At 45.0% G+C, this 19,776-nt stretch overlaps 1 protein-coding gene across 4 annotated transcripts in view; it reads left to right on the top strand.

Annotated features, from left to right (window-relative positions):
* The first annotated feature begins 1,043 nt into the window (after positions 1-1,043).
* Positions 1,044-19,776, top strand: part of CDK5RAP2 (CDK5 regulatory subunit associated protein 2) — a 175,253-nt gene continuing 156,520 nt past the window's right edge. For 3 of the 4 annotated variants that reach the window (XM_058523896.1, XM_058523895.1, XM_058523892.1), the window contains exons 1-3: positions 1,044-1,247; positions 10,340-10,407; positions 13,472-13,539. In XM_058523896.1, coding sequence (XP_058379879.1) covers positions 1,192-1,247; positions 10,340-10,407; positions 13,472-13,539 — 192 coding nt within the window. In that variant the 5' untranslated portion in view covers positions 1,044-1,191. The remainder of the gene's footprint in view (positions 1,248-10,339; positions 10,408-13,471; positions 13,540-19,776) is intronic. The other variant, XM_058523894.1, reaches the window with a different exon arrangement.

Raw genomic sequence — 19,776 nt, 5'->3', positions numbered from 1 at the left:
TGGTAAGTGCCACAAAGGAAAAATACAGGTTGCTAAGAATACAAGAAAGGGTCTGATTTAGATTAGAAGATTAGAGAAGGCTTCTTTTGGAAAGTAACACTTAAATTGAAGAATGAGGAAACTGAGGATGAGGGAGGTGTTGTACGTGGTTACAAGGAAAGTCATCATCTACCCAATCACCCATTTTTTCAAGTTATTTTCATCCAGAACTCTCCGGACAGCCTGCAGAGGAAGGTAGTAACACTGAGATGGGGAGATGAAGGTTCATTTCATTGGCCAAGCTGCCAAAATTATCTAGGTGTTGGTGATTGCTTTGTGCTTTAAGAAAGGCAGTCAGGGTTATGCAGAGAGCCCTGATGTGGTTGGCAGGAGCCGGGGATCTGGCTCCAGTCCACAGACTTACTGTGCATGACTTTGGGAGAGTCATTTCCTCTCTCTGGGCCTCAGTTTACTGATCTCAGGTGCGTCTGAGCTTTAAAGGTAATAAAGGATCACTAGGTGAGAGATTGGAGAGGGAGTGTCGGTGACCACTTGGCTCATAGGGATGAATTTATTCGTTTCAAGCTAAGTGTGCAAATTACTGCTTGAGCTGGGATTCTGCAGGTAAGATTTTTCTAAAGCGAGGCAGCACCCGATTATCTGAGGTTCAACTCAAAGTGGAAGCCTTTTGAATGCACAGACCCTAAGGTTTGGGTCATTATTCTAGGAAAGCATACACCAGGATAAGAACTCTGAAGGTCCATGAGGGCCTGGATTCCCATCTCCCGCTTAAATTAACGGACCAAGGCCTGCCTTGGCCCTCAACAAAGATGGCGTCTGCCCTGGCCCCGGCCTCAGTGCCCTCACAAAAAATGGCAGCCGGGCTCTCTTTCCTTAGTGTTGCGGGCCCCAGGTCGGATGCTCTGCCCTTAGTTAAGATGGCGCCCGCCCGCGCTTCCCTGCCCGGCTTCTGGCCTCGGCCGGCCGGCTTCACCGCGCGCGCCGCGGTGACCCCGCCCCGTTTCCGTAGGAAGAAGCGCCGGGAAAGATGGCGGCGGCTGCGGTTTGAATTCCAGCGGTGCCGCCACAGTCCGAACAAGAGCTGGGTTGGAGGGGGCGGGACCTGGGGAGCCAGGCGGGTCGCTACATCGTGGGGGAACTAGTGCTGCCGCCGCCATAGACACCAACGCCACCACCTCCTCCGTGTCCAGGATGGACTCAGTGTTGGAAGAGGACGTCACCCTCCCCGGAACGCTCAGCGGCTGCAGGTGCGGCCCGGGCTTTGGGGGTTCGCGGTAACCGGGCCCGGGTTCCCGCTGATCGAGGGGTTCGCTCCAACGGAGACTTGGGGTCTGCTCTCGAAGGTGTTTGAGGGTTTCCGGACAGGGACAGTGTGTGGGGTGGGTTTCTGGGGGCGAGGCGTCTCTTTCGGGACCCACCAGCTGATACTGAGTGTAGGGGGCTGAGGGTCCGGACCTGCACCACACCCACCTTTCTCGTATTTCGGGACATACTTTGAAGAGGGTGTGAGGGACAGGTAAGGGGTTGTCTGAACGAGCGGGAGGAGGGGGGCCTTTTGCAGTGTGCCATCGGTGGGATCTGGTTGAGGGGCGGGGACCTGGAGGGTACTTGATGGTTTATTCTGGTTTGGGGGTTTGCATTCATTATGGGGAGTGTAGTTGGTCTGTCTAGACTTTGCTTATGGGGTCACATAGTGGCCACCAAAACTCAGGCAGTGGAGTGCAGTGGTTAAGAACCTTGGCTGGAGTTGAACAGAATTGGATTTAAATCCAGCCCTTGAAACTAACTAGCTCTGTGACCTTAAAGTCTCTTACCCTGCTTTCCCATCTGTAAAATGGAGCTAGTAGTAGTATCCACCCAACAGAGGTGGGATGAGGATTAGAAGAGAAGATGCCTGCCCAGCAATTCACTTGGCAAGTGTAATGCCTGGCACGTAGTCAGTGCTTAAAAAAATGATTCTGTGTTGCCATCATCATCATCAATAGTAATACAAATTGGGGAATAATGGCTGAGAGTGGCCTCCCAATGGACCTGTCCCAAGAGGCATTTGGAGTCCACATTGCTGGTGGGGCAGGGGTCTCTTCTGGTAGGAAGGCCTGACAGAGCCCTGCACTGCCCCAGGGCTGGGGCCCTTTGTTGTCCTGGCTCCCGGTTGAGTGCTCAGAAGGACATGGAGGAAAGCCTTAACTGAGAATCTGCAGTGTTTATCCAGCTGTGCTAGAGACGGGCTGCTTCTTTCAGTCAACAGACGCTAATTAAAAGGATGACCATGTATTTGTTGTGCAAACCGATACACTTGTAAGAGTGAAATGAGCACAATTAATATTCATGCCTGGATGGCAGGCGTAAACAAGTCCTATCTGGACAAGTGGTTAGTCTGTTTATTGTGTATCTACTGTGTATCAGGCACAGAGCAAGGCCCTTTGCAGCTCCTGCCTAAATTGGACCTGTGTTAGTTCATCATGTCTCTTTCTCTTCATCTCACTACGATGCCCCGATATATTGGGGTATGACCTCTCACCTTGATTGTCCTGGCTTCCCTCACACCCCTAATAGTCTTTTATACTATAGCTTGAAAACTCTTTTTAAAATGTAAATCTGGTTGTCACAGTCTGCTGCTTTATATGTGTAATGCTGCTCTTTGCCATTAAGATAAAAGTCCACTGTCGTTCTCTCAGGCAGCTTTTCTCATCTTGGTGCCGGTTGGCCAAGCACTGGGGCTTTGGGACCCAGACCTAGCTGGGTTTCAATCCCGATTCTGCCATTTAACACTGTGGCCTTGGGCAAGTCACTCACCCTCTGTGAGCCTCAAAATCATCTGTAAAATGAGTGAGTCTAAAAGAGTTTAGCCCGGTGTCTGGCCCAGAGTAGCAACTCCACAGATCATCACATATTCTGCCTACCCTCCTCTCTCTGCCTTTGCAGGACCCAGGTGCTGCATACATTCCTGGTAACTAATCTTTTACTCACCTCCTTCAGACCCTCCCTGGCCACTCGCCACCCTCAGGGTGAAGTTCTTTAATACGGCTTCCAAGGTCCTTCATACTCTGGCCCCATCTACTTCACTAGCCTCCTCTGCCCTTCCTTGTCTCCTCCCCAAGCCCTTCACTCTGCTTGGCTGCCAGACTCTTTGTAATGAACGATCTTGCCTTATTCTTTCATATTGTGGGGCCCTGGCACTCATGTTTCTGCTGCCTGGATTGCCCTCCCTTCTCCCTTTGCCTTATTAATGCCTGTTATTTTTCAGGTCTCAATTTAGGTGGCACTGCCTGGAAGCCTTCGCTGACATTCCCTCACCCCACCTGGGCCGTCTGTAGTCTTCTAGTCATCCCATTTATCACTGACCCTGTCTCAGCCCTGGATTTTATTGACACTAGCACTGTCCAGTAGATATATAACTTGAACCACATATGTAATTTAAAAATTTCTAGTAGCCACATTAAAAAGTAAAAACAGGTGAAATTAATTTTAATATATTTTATTTAACCAAATATTTCCATAGATTATCATTCTAACTTGTAAAAAACAACAGAAATTATTAATGAGATATTTACATTCTCCTTAATCTTACGAAGTCTTTGGGGTCTGGTGTGTATTTTATACCTACAGCACTTCTCAGTTTGGATTAACCACATTTCAGGTGCTCAGTGGGTACGTGGGCTGGTGGCTCCTGGATTGGACAATGCATCGTTAACTTGTCTGTGTCCCACTTTAGACGACGACCCATTTGAGAGCAGGGGCTGCATTTTGATCTTCTTTGGTACCCTAGTTCCTAACCTGGTATCTGGCTTACAATAGGGCTCAGTAACTATTTGTTAAATCACCGAATAAACAACGATCCTTTGAGGTGACAATATTATCCCCTTTCTACAGGTGAGGACACACTGAGGCTCATAGAGGTGAAGTGAACAGTCTGGGATCTCATGAAAATTATTTGATCGAGCCAGGATTTAAATCCAGGCCTACTGATTACAGAGCCTGGCTCTCAGTACCTTGGCCTGCTTTCCGACTAGTTTTCTGAGCCAATCTGAGAGGATTCTGGGAGGATTTTATGGAGCTGCTAGTACTTGAGCTGGCCCTTAAAGAGTGGCACAAATGTCCTGAGAGAGACAGTTTCTCTGTTAGGTGGTCACAGTAGAAGAGCAAAATCCTTAGAATAAAATCACCTCTTTTTGTGCTAATATGGGCAATCTTCTGCTTGGTAATTTCCAAGCCCCAGTTTTAGAGACCAAACGAGTCCAATTTGTCCTCAGACTCGTGTTGAATTAGGTCAGTGGGTGTCAGTCTCTCCAAACCTGATCACCTGTGGGTGCCCCAAAGCGCCCCAGCCCTGTGAGATTTAGGCCCAGATCCCGGCCCCAGGAACCTCACCCAAGCTAAGGCCTTTTATTAAGTCCTGCCTGGTGTTGTTGAAAGAACCTGGGCTTTGTACTCAGGATGACTGGGGCTGAATCCTGCTTCAGCCAGTTACTGCTTACATTGCTTGAGTAATGCACTTAACCCTTCTGAGCCTCATTGTCTCTTCAGTGATAATACCTATTTCATTGTGTGGATCAAGCCAGATTGTATATATTAAGGGCCCCCTGGCCCCTACTGGGGGGCACATTAAATGTTAGCTATTTTTGTTATAATGTTACCATGTTGCGCTGTTTCCTGGACGGAATCCTCGGTGTCCACAACCTTGGGTCCATCCCGTTGTTTTCATGCCCAGGATTTTACCTCTCCCTGACTGTGAGCTTCCTAAGACCTGGGTGCAGCTGGGGTTCCTGTAGCACGTGGCCATTAAGTGCTTGCTGTCTGGTTAGCGGGAGACCAAAAAGGAATGTTTTCTTAAAAGTTTGTACTTTGCTGTAAGTTTGTTCACAGTTTGTACTTTCTCAGACAAAGAGTGCCTTCATGGACTTTTGTAGAAGGAGGTTGAGAAAGAGGATGGTGGAATGAAATTTCTGGGGAAGGCTTGAAAGCTTAATCAAAGCTAACCCTGGATCAGGGGTACTTCTAGGCTGTGAAGTTTGAGGTGAGCACTCCCCGTCATCGGTGTAAGCTCATTGAGGGCAGGGAGCACGTCTGGCTTGTTCCTCACTGTGTATTTAGACCTAGAACCATCTGGCACATAGTAGAGATGCAATAAATATTTGTTGATTGAATCAATTTTGTTCAGTCTCTGTTTGAAAAGAGAAATACCATGTAAACATAGGCTCCTTATTTAGTAGTGAAATACTGCTTTGTAATCACTGTGAAAAAGTACACACACTGAGTGTCAACTGGTACAGTCTTTCTGGAACACAATTTGGCATTATCTATTAACATTAAAAATGTGCCTGTATTTTTTTTAACAGCTTTATTGAAATATAATTTATGTGCCGTAAAGTTCACGCATTTAAAATACACTATTCAGTGATTTTTTTGGTATACTTACAGAGTTGTGCAACCATCACCATCATCTAATTTTAGAATGTTTTTATCATCTGAAAAAGAAACCCTGTGCCCATTAGCAGTCACTCCCTGTCTTAGCTTGAGCTGCTGTAACAAAAATACCATAGGCTGGGTGACTATAGACAACAGAAATTTATTTCTCACAGTTCTAGAGGCTGGAGGTCCAAGACGGGTGCCAGCATGGCCAGGTTCTGGTGAGACCGTCTTCTGGGTTGCAGACTGCCGATTTCTCATTGTATCCTCAGGTGGTGGAGAGCAGAGAGAGGAAGCAAGCTCTCTCTCAGCTCTTTTAAGGGCATTAATCCCATTCATGAGGACGCCACCCTCCTGAGCTCATCTGATCCTAATTACCTCCCCAAAGCCCATCTCCTTATACCATCACATGGGGAGGGGAGGGTTTCAACGTGAATTTTGAGGGGACACAAACATTCAATCCATAACACTTCCTATTCCTCCTTCCCCCCCGACCTCAACCCTAGGCAATCGCAGTCTACTTTTTGTCTATAGATTTTCCTATTCTATACATTTCATATACACGGGATCTTAAAGTATGTTGTCTTTTGTGAGGTTCATCCATGGTGTAGCATTTAACAGTACTTATTCATTTTTATGGCCAAATAATATTCCATTGTATACATGTACCACATTTTGTTCATTCATTGGTGGATGACATTTGGGTTGTTTCTACTTCTTTAGCAATTAGGAATAATGTTGCTTTGAACATTTATTTGTGTACAAGTTTTTATATGAACACATGTTTTCATTTCTCTTTGGGTATATACCTGGGAGAGGAATTGCTGGGTCGTGTGGTAGCTCTAAGTTTAACATTTTGAGGGACTGTCCAACTCTTTTCCAGAGTGGCTGCGCCATTGTACACTCTGCTCAGCAGCGTATGAGGGCTCTGATTTCTCCATAGCCTCACCAACACTTGTTACTGTCTGTCTTTAGATTATAGCCATCCTTGTGGGTGTGGCGAGGTGCCTCATTGTGGTGTTGATTTGCACTTCCCTAGTGCCTCATGATGTTGGACATCTTTGCATGTGCTTATTAGCCATTTATATATTTTTAAATCCTTTGCCTATTAAAAACGTGTGAAGATGTTTCGCTCCAGCAACTCTGCTTCTGATTATCTATCCTAGAGAAATCCTCATGCGTGTGCACAGTGAGGCCTGTGTCAGGCTATTCATACAGCATTGTTTGTAAAAGGAACAACTTGAAAATCAGTTGAATGACCATCAGGGGATGGGGCAAATACATCTTTTCAAAGGGGTCTTTCAGACTGTGGCCCATTGGCAGCTCATGAAATTCAACTTAGTAGTTTGCAACCAGAATTTTAAAAAATGGAATAGAACAGAAGAGAAAACATATCAAGAATTCAGGGTAGTATATGTCCTTCTATGGGCTGTGGGCAATAAAGTTTGAAAAACACTGCTGTAGAATGCTTTGTAGGCGTTAAAAACATTGAGGTAGATCTGTTTGTACTGCCATGAAAACATCTTTAGGACACATTAAGTGAAGAAAAGATGCTGCAGAATAATGTATACAGTTTGATTGCATTTGTTTTATTTTTAAGCCACAAAATAAAACTATGTCTCTGTGTATGTAAATACCTAGAAAAATGTCTGAAGGCTACGTGTCTTGCTGAAAACAGTGGTTCCCTCTTAGGAGGGGACTAAGATGGGAGTGAGGAGTAGTGTTTGTATTTATGTATTTCTTCTCTAAGAACACATAACATAGAATGAAAAACGAATTATTGAAAGATGAACAAGCATGCTCTTGGTGTAACTGTTTTCTGAATGTGATGTCCATTTCCATCCACGGCTCTTACAACGCTTCGTCAGTGGAATGCTTAGACCTCGTTGGGTGTTGTGGTGTGACTGGACAATTGTTGCCACCATGTACAGGCATAGAAAGAGGTCTCGGGGCCGGCCCGGTGGCGTAGCGGTTAAGTTCGTGTGCTCCGCTTTGGTGGCCCGGGGTTTGCAGGTTCGGATCCCGGGCACGGACCAACGCACTGCTTGTCAAGCCATGCTGTGGTGGCGTCCCATATAAAGTAGAGGAAAATGGGCACAGATGTTAGCCCAGGGCCAATCTTCCTTAGCAAAAAAGAGGAGGCTTGGCATCGAATGTTAGCTCGGGGTTGATCTTCCTCACAAAAAAAAAAGAAAGAGGTCTCTGCTTTGGGTGGCAGTAGAGCAAGATAGGAGGGTGAGGGGTGGAGCTCAGGTGAGGGTCCATTCATTTGCTCGACAAATAGTTGACAAACAGCAGCCGCGGTGACTGTGTGCTGTGCCCAGCACTGGAAATCCTCTGCCCCGGTTCATTTGGTCCAAACTAGAGCCCCCATGTGGAAGGCATTAGAGGCGCCAGGGTGGTGTGGAGGATAAGAACACGGGGTTTGAAACTAGGCCAGCTTGGGTTTTTCAGTTTATTAACTTTTATGGGCCTCTTGTTCCTCATTTTAAAAAATGGCAACATTTAAAACTGCCACCTCCCATAGGATGGCTGTGGTGAAGATTAAATGGGAGGCTGCCTGTCCTGCCTGAGTGTGGTGCCTACTCAGTGTGGGTGCCCTCTACAGGGTAGGTTGTTATGATTATCTGTATTTTGCACATGAGAAAACTGACACTGGCTGTGTCACATTCATGTAGGAGCTTTGCGTGGCCTGGACACAGGTTAGTGATTGGAATGGGCGCCGAGAAACCTGGATTTTGGTCTCAGCTTTGCTACTAACCCCTTGTGATTTTGAGCAAATAAGTTCCTTCTGCTTTGTGAGCCTTAGTCTCCCCTGTCTATACCATGATACAATCATATCTAAGCCCCTTTCCTTTGCTTGCATAGTTTTGATTCCTCGTGGGACCCCATGAAGCCTCAGCCTTAGTTTTAGTTCTGTGGCTAAGAGTGAATGATCAGAATGGGAAGAGGGAGCTACTTGAAGCTGGTGGTGTGGCTGGACCCAACTGGAGTGTGCAGATGACAGAGATTCATAGTGTTTTAAAAGTGGGTAGGTAAAGCCCAAGTGGAAATTTGACAGGAACTAGGCAGGAATTTCTGCATTAAATACTGGTTGCTTCTAAGAGTTGGGATATCAAATGTCATTTTTCAGTCTTTAGTGTTTGCCTGTTGGAAACTTGTCTAAGACCAAATTCTTTGGCTTTGCCTGCCACGTAGTTTTCAACTGTGATTGATCTTGGCTTGAGTAATTGATGGGCCATTTCAGCCAATGGTAGTGAGTTAATGGCTGCAGTGGAGAGAATCCCAGATTGGGAATGTAGAGACCAGACTGTAGGTTAAGCTTGACCAGTAACCTGGTGTGTGACCTTGGGCCTCTGGGCCACTCTGCAAAAGGTGATGGTTGAATATGTTTTCAATTTCTAAAATTCAATTTAGAAATTGGAGTTTGTCCCTGTAGTGATACTTATTGGAGGAAATTGAGAATTATAGAACATTGAAAAGGAGGAAAATATCTCTCATTTCCCTACAAATGTAGAATTTTAATATTTCCTTTGTCTGGTTATGTATTTATAGTCCACCCAGTTTCCAAGAAGGATTTCAGGTGACTTTAGTGTTCATGTATATATATATTTTTTTCATAATTGAGGGCATATTCTGCTTGAGTTTTTTTCAGTTACCTTTATAGCAGACACATTTTATGTAATCATTCTCTTGATGTTGGAATTTTATGATATCCAGTTTTTTGCTTGGTTCTGATCTTGTAGGTCCATTCCAACTCCAGAGTTTGGTGATCAGGCAAAATTGTCCTAGGAACAGAATGGGTTTGGATTTAGAGGCACAGAAAGAGCAAACTGCCAAGAAGCCAAGCCGAGCTTCCATCTACTCCTGGTTTACAGCTTGGGACAGGGAAGCATTATTGAGGATTAGACTTAAAAGGCTTGGATTCTGGACGTGGTTCTCTGTTTAACTGCCATGTGACTCTGCCTAGGCCACTGAAATTATCTGGGCCTTAGTGCCTTCCTTTGAAAAATGTGTGGACCCTCAGGGAATCGAGCAGTTCTCATGATGGTAAATCTTTTATAAATTACAGAGCACTGTATGTTTCAAGGTGACGGTGATATTTTGCTCCCATTTATGGAGTACCCACAGTGTGCCAGGTACCTTGCTGGGCACTTTGTATCTTTTTTAATTGCCAATTACTCTATGAACTAGCTGCTCTTCTCCTTTTACAGATGGAGGAAGCGAAGCTTGGAGAGGGATGTGGCAGAGCTTAGAATAGAATCCAGGGTAGTGTCTTTTGTGTCAAACCCTACCTCCTGTTATGGTTTAGTTTTCTGTCAATGTCTCCAGATCCTCACTGAACCTATTTTTATAATTCAACCAGTAAAACTTCTTTAATCAGTGAATTTTGCATTTTTGTTTGACGTTCTTAAAGCGTCAGAATTGGTGCCTAATTCTTGAAGGCTTAATTTTTGGTTATGATAGGCATATTGATGGTAAGAGTAATGATGAAGACAATAGATGCCATTTATTGGGCACTTATGGTGTGCTAAGTGTTTATATACATTAACTCATTTAATCTTTACAGGTAGAGGGTTGTATCCCCATGTAACGTTAAGAAAGTAAGACGCAGAAACATAAGTAGCTTGTATTTGGCACAGTGCCTCTGCACCTAGCACATATATGGCACACAGAACACTCGATGTTGAATGAATGAGTTGATGAATGACTGACCTTACTGCAGGTCACTCAGCTATGAAGTATTAGAGCCAGAACTCAGCCCCGAAGACTGAGTTCTTAACCTCTGCACTGCGTGCCTCCCAGGTGGCTCAGCTGTGTGTCCCTCGTTGGCTGCTGCCGGGTGATTGTCATGTGCAGTCCAGGCAGTCTTAATAGTCTCTGTTGTTCACACACTAACTCATCTCTTATCACACATGTTCTCTTCTAGTGGCCTTGTTCCCAGTTTACCAGATGACCTGGAAGGCATCAGCCCCATTGCTGGTTTGGGAAATGGTGGTAAGTACACAAAGCTGGGCATTCTCTTGAGTAAGAACCAGGGAAGGAGACAGTAGACCATGAGGACCTTGAGGCGGAGCCTGGAATGGAGCTTTGATGTCTCTAGGGACCAGAGCCTACCCTGGCATGGCTAGGTGCTCCCAGTAGGTCCTCGGTATATTATATATATATTGCTTTGCTATTCGCCTCCTTTCATAAACACTAGACTAGAGGAATTGATGTCCTGTAGGCCGTATTCCATGAGTTTTATTTCTTGCTACCAGGCGTGTAGGGATTCAGCCAATGTTTGCTGAACTGAATGACCTCATGGAGGCTGGATGTTGAATTGGTGACTCGGTTAGGCGTGGAGGGTCTGTTGGTCTCTGCTGCCGAGTGGCTGGAGGCCCTGGAGAGCTGCTGTCTGAACTTGAGTGTGCCAAGGCCTTCCTGGCAGGCTGCGGGATTCTGTTTGCCGGCTGAGGCCCTGCATTCCTACACGGGCCTGCCCTTTGGAGACAAACAGTTGGTTAGACCGCAGGAGACGGTGCTGAGTAAATAAGCAGTCCATTGTGTTTAAGCTGGATCAGGAGGAGACTTTCTGCCTTGCAGTTTAGGTTTGCTAAGCATTTTTCATAATTTTTGTTTCTGAAAAAAGTAAATGCTATCGTAAGTATCTGTGGGAAGTGCTAATAATTTGCCTCGTTGAAACGTCTTAGAGATATTTTGACTCGTGTTTTTTTCTCTTCTCCGAAGGATCAGATATGTGCAAAAGGAAGAAGTTTTTAGAGCAGACGATATAAGTGTCACAAGGTTTATTTCTGGAGAATATTTTAACTTATAGGCCACCCTCAGGTTTTCCTTCAGAACCTGTTAACTTTTACTTTAAATACAATGCCTTGCAATTCTGGTTTCTATTCTTCCTGCCCGCAGGCAGTTAGAAGCAGAAAATTGATAGGCCTGCTCCTTAATCCAGTCCGCAGTGTGCATCTGCCTCACGCCAGGCTCTGGGCTCAGCACTGGGATTCAGCCTTGGACGTGGTTACGATCAGCCTGGAAGACAGACAGTTAAACAGAGAATTGTTAGGATATAGCATACGCTCAGTGAATGAGCGAAGAAGGAAAAGATGCTGTGAGAGGGGAGAAGAGGGAGATGTACCCTGCTGTGGAGGAGCTGGCTCAGGCGGGAGCTTCCAGGAAACTGATGGAGCTGAGACTTGAGGAATGGGCAGGACCTAGATGGGGACACAGATGCAGGTGACAGCATGGCCTGTTTGAGAAACAGGAAAGCAAACCGGTGTGCCTTTAGTCTGGCACACAGGGCTCTTCGCAGTCTGCCCGCCCGACTCCTGGGCCTCTTTTCTGCTGGACGCTGAGCCCACTCCCACTTCTGGGCCTTTGCGTGGAAGTGTCTTCTTCCTTTTGCCCTCATCTGCCTGCTGCCTCTTTAAGACTTCGCTTTAGCTCACCCCTTCTTTGGCTCTCCCCAGGTGCGCTTTCCTCTCTGAACCTTGTATATTTCACTTCATTTCATTTACCTTATTCTTGTTGGCTGCTTTAAAGGTACCCAGACCACTTCTCACCCGCTTGTACTATTGCCATCCTGGTATAAGCCGCCGTGCTCTGTGGCCTGGATTATCCCAGTGTTCTCCTAACTGGTCTCCTTGTTTCTAAGTTCCTTTCAGTCTGCTCTCAGCGAGGCAGCCAGAGGGAGCCTGTAGAAACCTAAGTCGGTCATGTTACTCCTCCAGCGGCTCCTCGGAGTCCTGAGACCAGCCTGCAAGGCCATACACAGTCTGTCCCCCAGGACCTCGCTTACCTCCTCTTCTCCCGTCCCCTTCATTTACTGCTCTCCAGTCCATTGGCCTCTCGGCAGCTCCTCAGATCCACTGGCATGCTCCCACCGGGGCTTCTCCCTCTGCCCTTCGCTTCAAGTCTGCCCAGATGTCACCTTCTCCATGAGATCGTCCTTAATTTATCCTCCTATTTACATTGGCAGTCCTCACCCCACCCTTGGTATTTCCTGTCCTTATCCACTTTATTTTCTCCATAGCATTTATCACCTTTTAACATACTATATATAATTGCCCTATTATTTTTATTGTTTGTCTCCTCTTTCTAGAATATCAGCTCCATTTGTTTGTTTTGTTTCCCGATGTAGCCACATCTAGAATGGTGCCTAGCAGAGACTAGGCCCTCAATGCATATTTGTTGGAAGAACGAATTCATTCATTCACTGAACACACGTTTACTCAACGCCTAAAAAGTGCCGAGTGCTTTGTGCAGCATGAAAACAGTTTGTTTACATCTCTATCTACCTACTAGATTGGGCCCATTCTTGGGTGCAGGATCAGTGTCCCCTTCACTGTTGTTTCCCAGCCCCTGGCCTGGTGCTTGGTACAGAGTGGGGGTGTAATAAATGTTTATTGAATTAAAGAGGCTGTGGAAAGATTGGGGTGTTGGCAAAGTCTTTAACCACTCTAAAGCAGGGATTGGCCGTTTCCAACCCACTGCCTACTTTTGAAAATAAACTTTTATTGGAACATAGCTTCTTTCTTTGTTTATGAATTGTCTGTGGCTGTTTTTGTGCTACAGCAGAAGGGTTGAGTAGTTGTGAGAGATTTTAGCCTTTATGTGTGGCGTACAAAGCCTAAAATATTTATTGCCTGGTGTTTTAAGGAAAAGTTTGCCAACGCCTACCGTCAAGTCGGTTAGACACGCTTTGTTTTAATTGCTGACCTGTGAGGATGATACTGTGTTCAGCAAAATAGTTTTCTGACAACCAGTAAGGAGTACACATCAGGACAGTTCTGCTTTCCCACGTGCTCAGTGCGTCTTTTGGGTTCAGCCTCTGACACCTGCATGGTTACATTGGGGCTAGTTTAAGTAATTTGTAAGTATTTGAAATATAATGGCTTAGCGCTTTCCCTAGGCTCAAATCAGTAAATCACAACAGACAGAAAGTTCCAGCAGAATATACTGTGGAAGCTGTTCATGTTGTTATCTTTTCGGGCTCTATTCCCTAATAGGGATGCTGGGCAATTTGCGTACCATGGCGTTTTCCTCTGTCTATTTTACCTTTTTATAGTGCTCCCGATTGTGACAGAAGAAATGGTGTCTCCCACCAGAGCGCGGAACATGAAGGACTTTGAAAACGTAAGTGGAGATACCAAATTTTCGTCCCCAACAAATCATGTCTGCTGCTGCTGTCTAAGCAGACTCAGGAGGGAGCTGTATTTCTAGAGGAGTGTCTAAGCTGGATAAAGCCAGAGTTAGGAGGAATGCCGTGTCTCGTGGGCATTCTCTGTGCGACTGTTATATACCTACGCAATCGGCCCTTTTATACACGGGCAAGTCATGGGTCTGACGGGATCAGCGATTTCCAACTTGGGGCAGTGTGGTGTATTTCTGGTGTCCTGAGTGTGAGGATATTACCATACTGCACAGTTGAGAGGAGCTAACGTTTGTCAGGGCTTTCCTATTACGTTAGGCACATTATTTATGATCCCCGCGTAATCCTTGCTGCAACTCTGAGGTTATTTTGTATTATCCCCATTTTACAGAAGAGCAGTCTTAGGCCTAGGAGAGACTTGTTTACCCTCACACAATACCTAAGTGGCAGAGCTGGGATTTGAATCCAGATTTTCAGTGACTCCAGAGCCATTAATCTTTCTCCCGCATTGGGCCGACTCCTTTGCATTTGTAGGCCTCATCTTTGTTGCTGTTGAATGAAACATGAGCAGCCTGGACCTAGGGCTGTGTAGCACTTGTCTGAGAATGGATTGCTTGGTGATAGATTTGGCTTCAATGCTTAATGTCTTCCAGCATTGTGTCTTTCATTTGTTAGTGGAGGGGGTGTGTTGTGAAGTAACAGGAAAATAAGGTTATTTTCCCAGTTCCAGTTCTCCTTAACAAGTTACCTGTTCAACGCTCTCATTTATCATGGGAAGAATTAGACGCTTCTTCGTTTGTAACCAAATGAAATCCATACTATGCAAGACACAGGAGATATTTATCAGAGGGAAGATGGAGGACATGGGGAGAAGGGCGTTCCACAATTATGTTTCTTTCTCCCCAGTTGTCTTTACAGAACAGAGCAGTACTGTCTCTGGATTTAATTTAGAATACTCATTACTGCTAATAGTTATCTGCAAACCACCAGTGACCAATTGAAGAAATGATTTGTCAGATCTCTAATGGAAACAAGTAATTTCTGAGCTTTGAGTTGTTATAATTTCAACTGTACAACTCGATCTATGCTTTGGGGTCTGGGGCCGCAAACGAAGGAGATTTGATTATTCCACATCGTGTATAATTAAACTGTGCTCTACTATTAAATGGTTGTTCCTGTTTTATCATAAGAGTAATAACAACTACTGTTTATTGAACTCTTGTTCTGATCTGGGCACTGTAAGTGTTAAGCTCTTTCTATAGATCACTTTAATATTAAAGCAACTCTGCAAGATATAATAGAGTTATTTAATTTATGAAAGGCACAGTTTTGAATTTTATTTCTAGATGGAAAAATTTAACAGATTCTTAGAATTTTGTTTTCACATTTTATTGTCTGCCTTTTGAACTGAGAGGAATCATAGAATTGAATCCGACCCTCTTTATTATATGTAGGAGGCCCAGGGATGTGACGTGGCAAAGCTGTTCTCAGAGGCAGTTTGCTGCCTAAAGACCACAGCCTCTGGAGCCAGACTGTCTGCCCATCCATTTCTGCTGGGTGACCTTGGGCCAGTCACTTAACCTCTCTGTTCTTTCTTTGTCTTTAAAATGGGCACGATACTAGCTTCTACTTCATAGCGCTGTTGTGAAGATTAATTGAATGAATATATGTGAAGCACAGATGCCTGGCACAGAGTTCATTCTATGTGTTAGCTCTTTCTCCTTCTTATTGTTATATTTGTTAAGGTTATTTTTTCCTACTCTGCCATGTGATTCACGTTTCCTTTGTTCAGACGTGTTCTTGATGAACTAAATACTGTTTTTCTTAAAAGCGAGGGAAAGCCTGCTATGCCACTATGTTTTAGGATTTATGCTTTTTCTTTATGACTGTGGTCCTTTGGCTGCTGTTAGGTTTTTATGGCATTATATTTTTTATTTTAGCATTTTCAAGAGCAAATTCTGCAGTTGAGATTGAAATGACCACACTGTTCTCAATGTCTCCCTTTTAGGTCTTTACAAGTCACTGAAAATTTTCATCTGGCCGGAGCTACTAAATGCATGATCTCTATGTTGAGGTAGTCTGAACTTTCTCTGGGATACTTGTAGGAAATGCTTTTGGCATCTAATGCTAATTTTAAAGTCAGCATGCATATTAAAAAGGAGGCTGGAAGACTTTTGATTTTAAGGGAAACCCATGATTCCTCTTTTTCTAGTCTCAGATGACGGGTATCTGAACATCAGGATCTGTTAGCTGGGGTCCAGCAAGACAGAGGCCTCTTTCTGGTTTTGCTTAGAGTTCATCCGTTCATCCATAAATATTGTCACATATATGCTCTGTGCCAGGCTGTGCCGGGGGCTAGGAAATTTGCAGTAGGTTAAGACCAGGTAAGTCTCCCTGTCAGGAAGCTCCTAGTCTAGTTGGGGAGATGGATGGGAAGTAGTGCAGTGATAGAGGTAAGTACAGGGTGCTGTGGGGCACAGGGGAGGGGCCCTGAACCTGGCCTGAGGGTTTTAGGGGAGCCTCCCTGGAGGAGGTGTTCCTTGAGTTGGGTCTTCAGGGACAAGTAGGGATGAGCCAAGGTGAGAGGACAGGGAGAGCATTCCAGCGTAAGGACTCGCATGTGCAAACGTAGAGAGAGGCGTGACAGGGTGTGATGAGATTTGGGGACTTGTAAGTTCCCTTGGCTGGAAGGAGGCTGTGCGAGGGGCCTAAGAGAAGTGAGGCCACTGAAGCAGGCAAGGTCAGATCCTGGGGGTCTCGTATGTTACAATGCTTTGATTTTTGTCCTGAAGATGAAGGGGAGCCAGTGATGGATTTTAATCAGAGGAGGGAAATGACTGGAATTGTGCTCAAGGAGGGAGCAAGGCTGGTGGCCACATGATCAGTTAAAAGGCTGCTGCTGTGGTGTTGTGGGAAGAGGGATGAGGCTGGAGTTAAGGGGATGGGTCAAAAGATGTTGAGAAGAGAGTCAGAATTTCAGAGCTGGAGGAGCCCCAGGAATCATCTCATCCAGTCCCTTCATTTGACAGGTGGGGACTCTGAAGCCCAGAGAGCGGGAGGGACTTATTCAAGTTCTGATCCCAGGCCTTGTGGCACAGGATATCTTTCTGCTGCGCTCTGCTGTTCTGTGCAAGTACCCACTCTGACCTGTGAACACCGGGTGCCTTCTTTTGGGTCTTTAAAGTGATCATCCATTATCTAATACCTCATTAGCCAAGGGTGTGATTACTTGTGTGGCAGACCTTATGGTGGGAAGTTGGCAAATTGATTTGGTCTTCAGTGGGACCCTGTCTTATTGGTCCTTCCTAGATGACAACCTAGTGGGGGGCTCCCTGGACTGGAGGAGGCCTGGGGGGACAGCATTTTGTAAAGGACTGTGCTTATCTGGTGTGACCTGTTCTGGAGACTAGAATCTCTCTCTCTCTCCCTTTAAAAATTTTTTGGATGAGTGGGGAAGACCCAGAACCTGGTTCAGCATATCCAGTCCAGGTAGCTATCTTTATCCATATGTAGACATGTTTAATTCTGGCTTTTTCTGTGACCTTCCTGACAGAGAATGACATGAGTAGCTTTCCATCTCCATTAATTATGGTGGATAGTGTTGTTTAATGACTGTCTAATAGTTCATAAAGACTTGTATTAAAAGGGATGTGTTGAACATAATTTATATAATCTATTAGTGTGGGATGTTCCAGATTGTTTCTAATTTTTCACTGTTAGAAACAAAGCTGTGATGAATATCCTGGTGCATATATCTTTTTGTAGTTATATGATTATTTCCTGAGGATAACTTTCTAGAAATGGGATTTCTGGATGTCAGAGATTTTAAGTATAATACATGCAACAAACAATAGATACTACAGAGTAGGATTTGTTATTTCTGGTGGCTTCCTTTCTAAAGAATTGAGAAAACTCTTAGCTAGGTGTGGCTGAAACAATTGTCTGCATCCTGTTCCCACCTGGGTCTCTCTTCATCCGTATCCTGTGCTGCCTTGTTGCATAGCCACCTACCCTGAGGTGCTGGTTTTCTTGTATCCATGCCCTTATTCCTTTTTGTTAAAAATTCTTGGTCTCAGCCGAGGCAATTGGTCAAATTTAGTGTTGTATGTGTGGTGTGGCTAGGAGGTTTGCATCTTCCAATTTGCTCTGTAACCTTTCCCTTCACTCCCACCCCCCCCGCCCCGTTTGTATGACCCTGAAGCTTCAGAAGCACAGAAGTATATGGATATGACCTGGACTTGGGAATGACCAGAATTGGCTTTTAGGTCTGGCGCTGACACTTAGTGAGCTGTGACCTTGGTTAGGTTGCTTCCAGAACCTCATCTGTAAGGTGGGGCTAATACTGTCTTTTAGTCAAAGTTGTTATGAATATTTTATGAGTTATGGTATGGATAGCACCTAGCATGATGTGTGGCACATACTTGAGTATGTGGGTTTGAGTGGGTACTCAATAAATTGTGGTGTCCACTCTAATCTGAAGAGTCTGTCTATTACAGCCAACTGCCCCTGGGTTCTGCCCCATTTGTTTTCAGTGTCTGCTGATCCTTCTATGATGTTTCTTTACCTTGGAATGAAATCCCTAACTTCTTGCTGTGGTCCAGGAGACGCTGCCCTGTGTGATGGGCTCCTCCATCTCTCTGAGCTCAGCCCAGGCCTCTCTTTCCTCATGCACCGTGCTCTGGCCATATGGGTTTGGTCCTTCACACATGCTCCTTCCTCTGCCTGGAACATCCTTTCTCCTTCTCCTTGAGTGGCAGGCCCCTCAACCTTCATGTCTCAGTATTAACGTGATGCTAGAGAGGCCATCTCTAGCTCCCTTCCCCAACTGTCTAGGGACCCTGTTATTCTCTTTTATAGCAAGCACTCAGCACCCTGTCTTTTCCACCATGGATCTTATACTGGTTTATCATTATGTGTTTTTTTGAGTACTTGATTACGTGTCTCCTCTACTCTATCCTTAGTACTCAGCACCAAACCTAACAAGATGGTAGACACTCAGTACACATTTATTGATTGAATGAATGTGTGACCTTGTGTAAGATACTAAACCTGTGAATTTTGGTTGCCTTATCTATAAAATGGGAAAAATGATATTTGTCTCATGGAGTTCTGGTGAGGATTAAATAACATACTCCAGGACAGTACCTGGTATACTGGGTCTTCAGCAGATGGGGCGGCTGCTGTCGTTATTGTTAATGAAGTGGTTAGAGACGGTGTAGCTAGAGGGAGGTATGCCTTGTAATCAGGGTGAGGGCATGCAGCCCCAGAGTCATAGGAGAGCAAGCAGTAATGAGGGCAAAGTGAGGCTAAGAAGGGAGGACGAGGGGTGCGTTCAGAGCAAGGCAGGAGAGCAAGAACCGTGTGGATGTGGGGCAGTGGGAGTGGTCGAGGACTAAGACTGTAGCTGGTAGAGCGCATGTCGCAGCCACTCTCTGTGGTGCTAGCTCTGCACAAGATGGGGCGTGACAGTGCCAGGGGCCTTTGGAATCAAGTTTGGCTTATGGCTGGTGGGGCTGTCTGGAAAGTGTTAAGGATGAAGGTTCATCTGTGTAGGAGGATGGCCTCCTGCTCACAGCATTGAATGCTCTGAGTTCTCATACCTCTGCATGTCCTGGCCATGCCCTCCAAAAACCTGGCCACATGGCAGGCGGGGCAGTGTAAATTTTTACAATCTTTTTGAAGCCCATTTGGAAAGAGATTTTGATAGTCATAAAAATAATATTATTCTTGAGCCCCACTAATGCATTTTGGGAAAATCTATCCTAAGGAAACAACACAGTGGGAGGAAAAAGCTCTGTGCATGAAGGTGTGTGTTGCCACATTGTGTATAATTGTGAAAAATTGGGAACAGGGGAGTTATATTTTATGTTTGTTATTTCTTTGGCTTGCGATATGCTTGTGATGAAGGTATTTCACAGATGAGAAAGCTGAGGTTGGAGAGATTAAATGACTTGCCCATGAGCTTGCTGTGATTAAGAAACTAAAAGCAGGCAAATTCAAATCTGGTCTTTCTGGTTGTAAAGCCTGTGTGTTTTCCGTTAGAGCACCCTGAATCTGTGAATGCTCAATAGAGAAATAGTTACATAATTGACTATACATCAGTTCAGTAGAATTCAGTGCAATCATTTTAAGTGATAATTATGGGTAATTCTGCAACATGAAAATATTTAATATATAATGTTAGGGAAAAGCAATGGAATATACAAATTCACTTATGATTT

Source organism: Diceros bicornis, chromosome 28, assembly GCF_020826845.1.
Source record: "Diceros bicornis minor isolate mBicDic1 chromosome 28, mDicBic1.mat.cur, whole genome shotgun sequence".
NCBI classification, from domain to species: Eukaryota; Metazoa; Chordata; class Mammalia; order Perissodactyla; family Rhinocerotidae; genus Diceros; species Diceros bicornis.
Note: the sequence above shows the minus strand (reverse complement) of the source record. Positions and strands in the feature narration are given on the sequence as shown.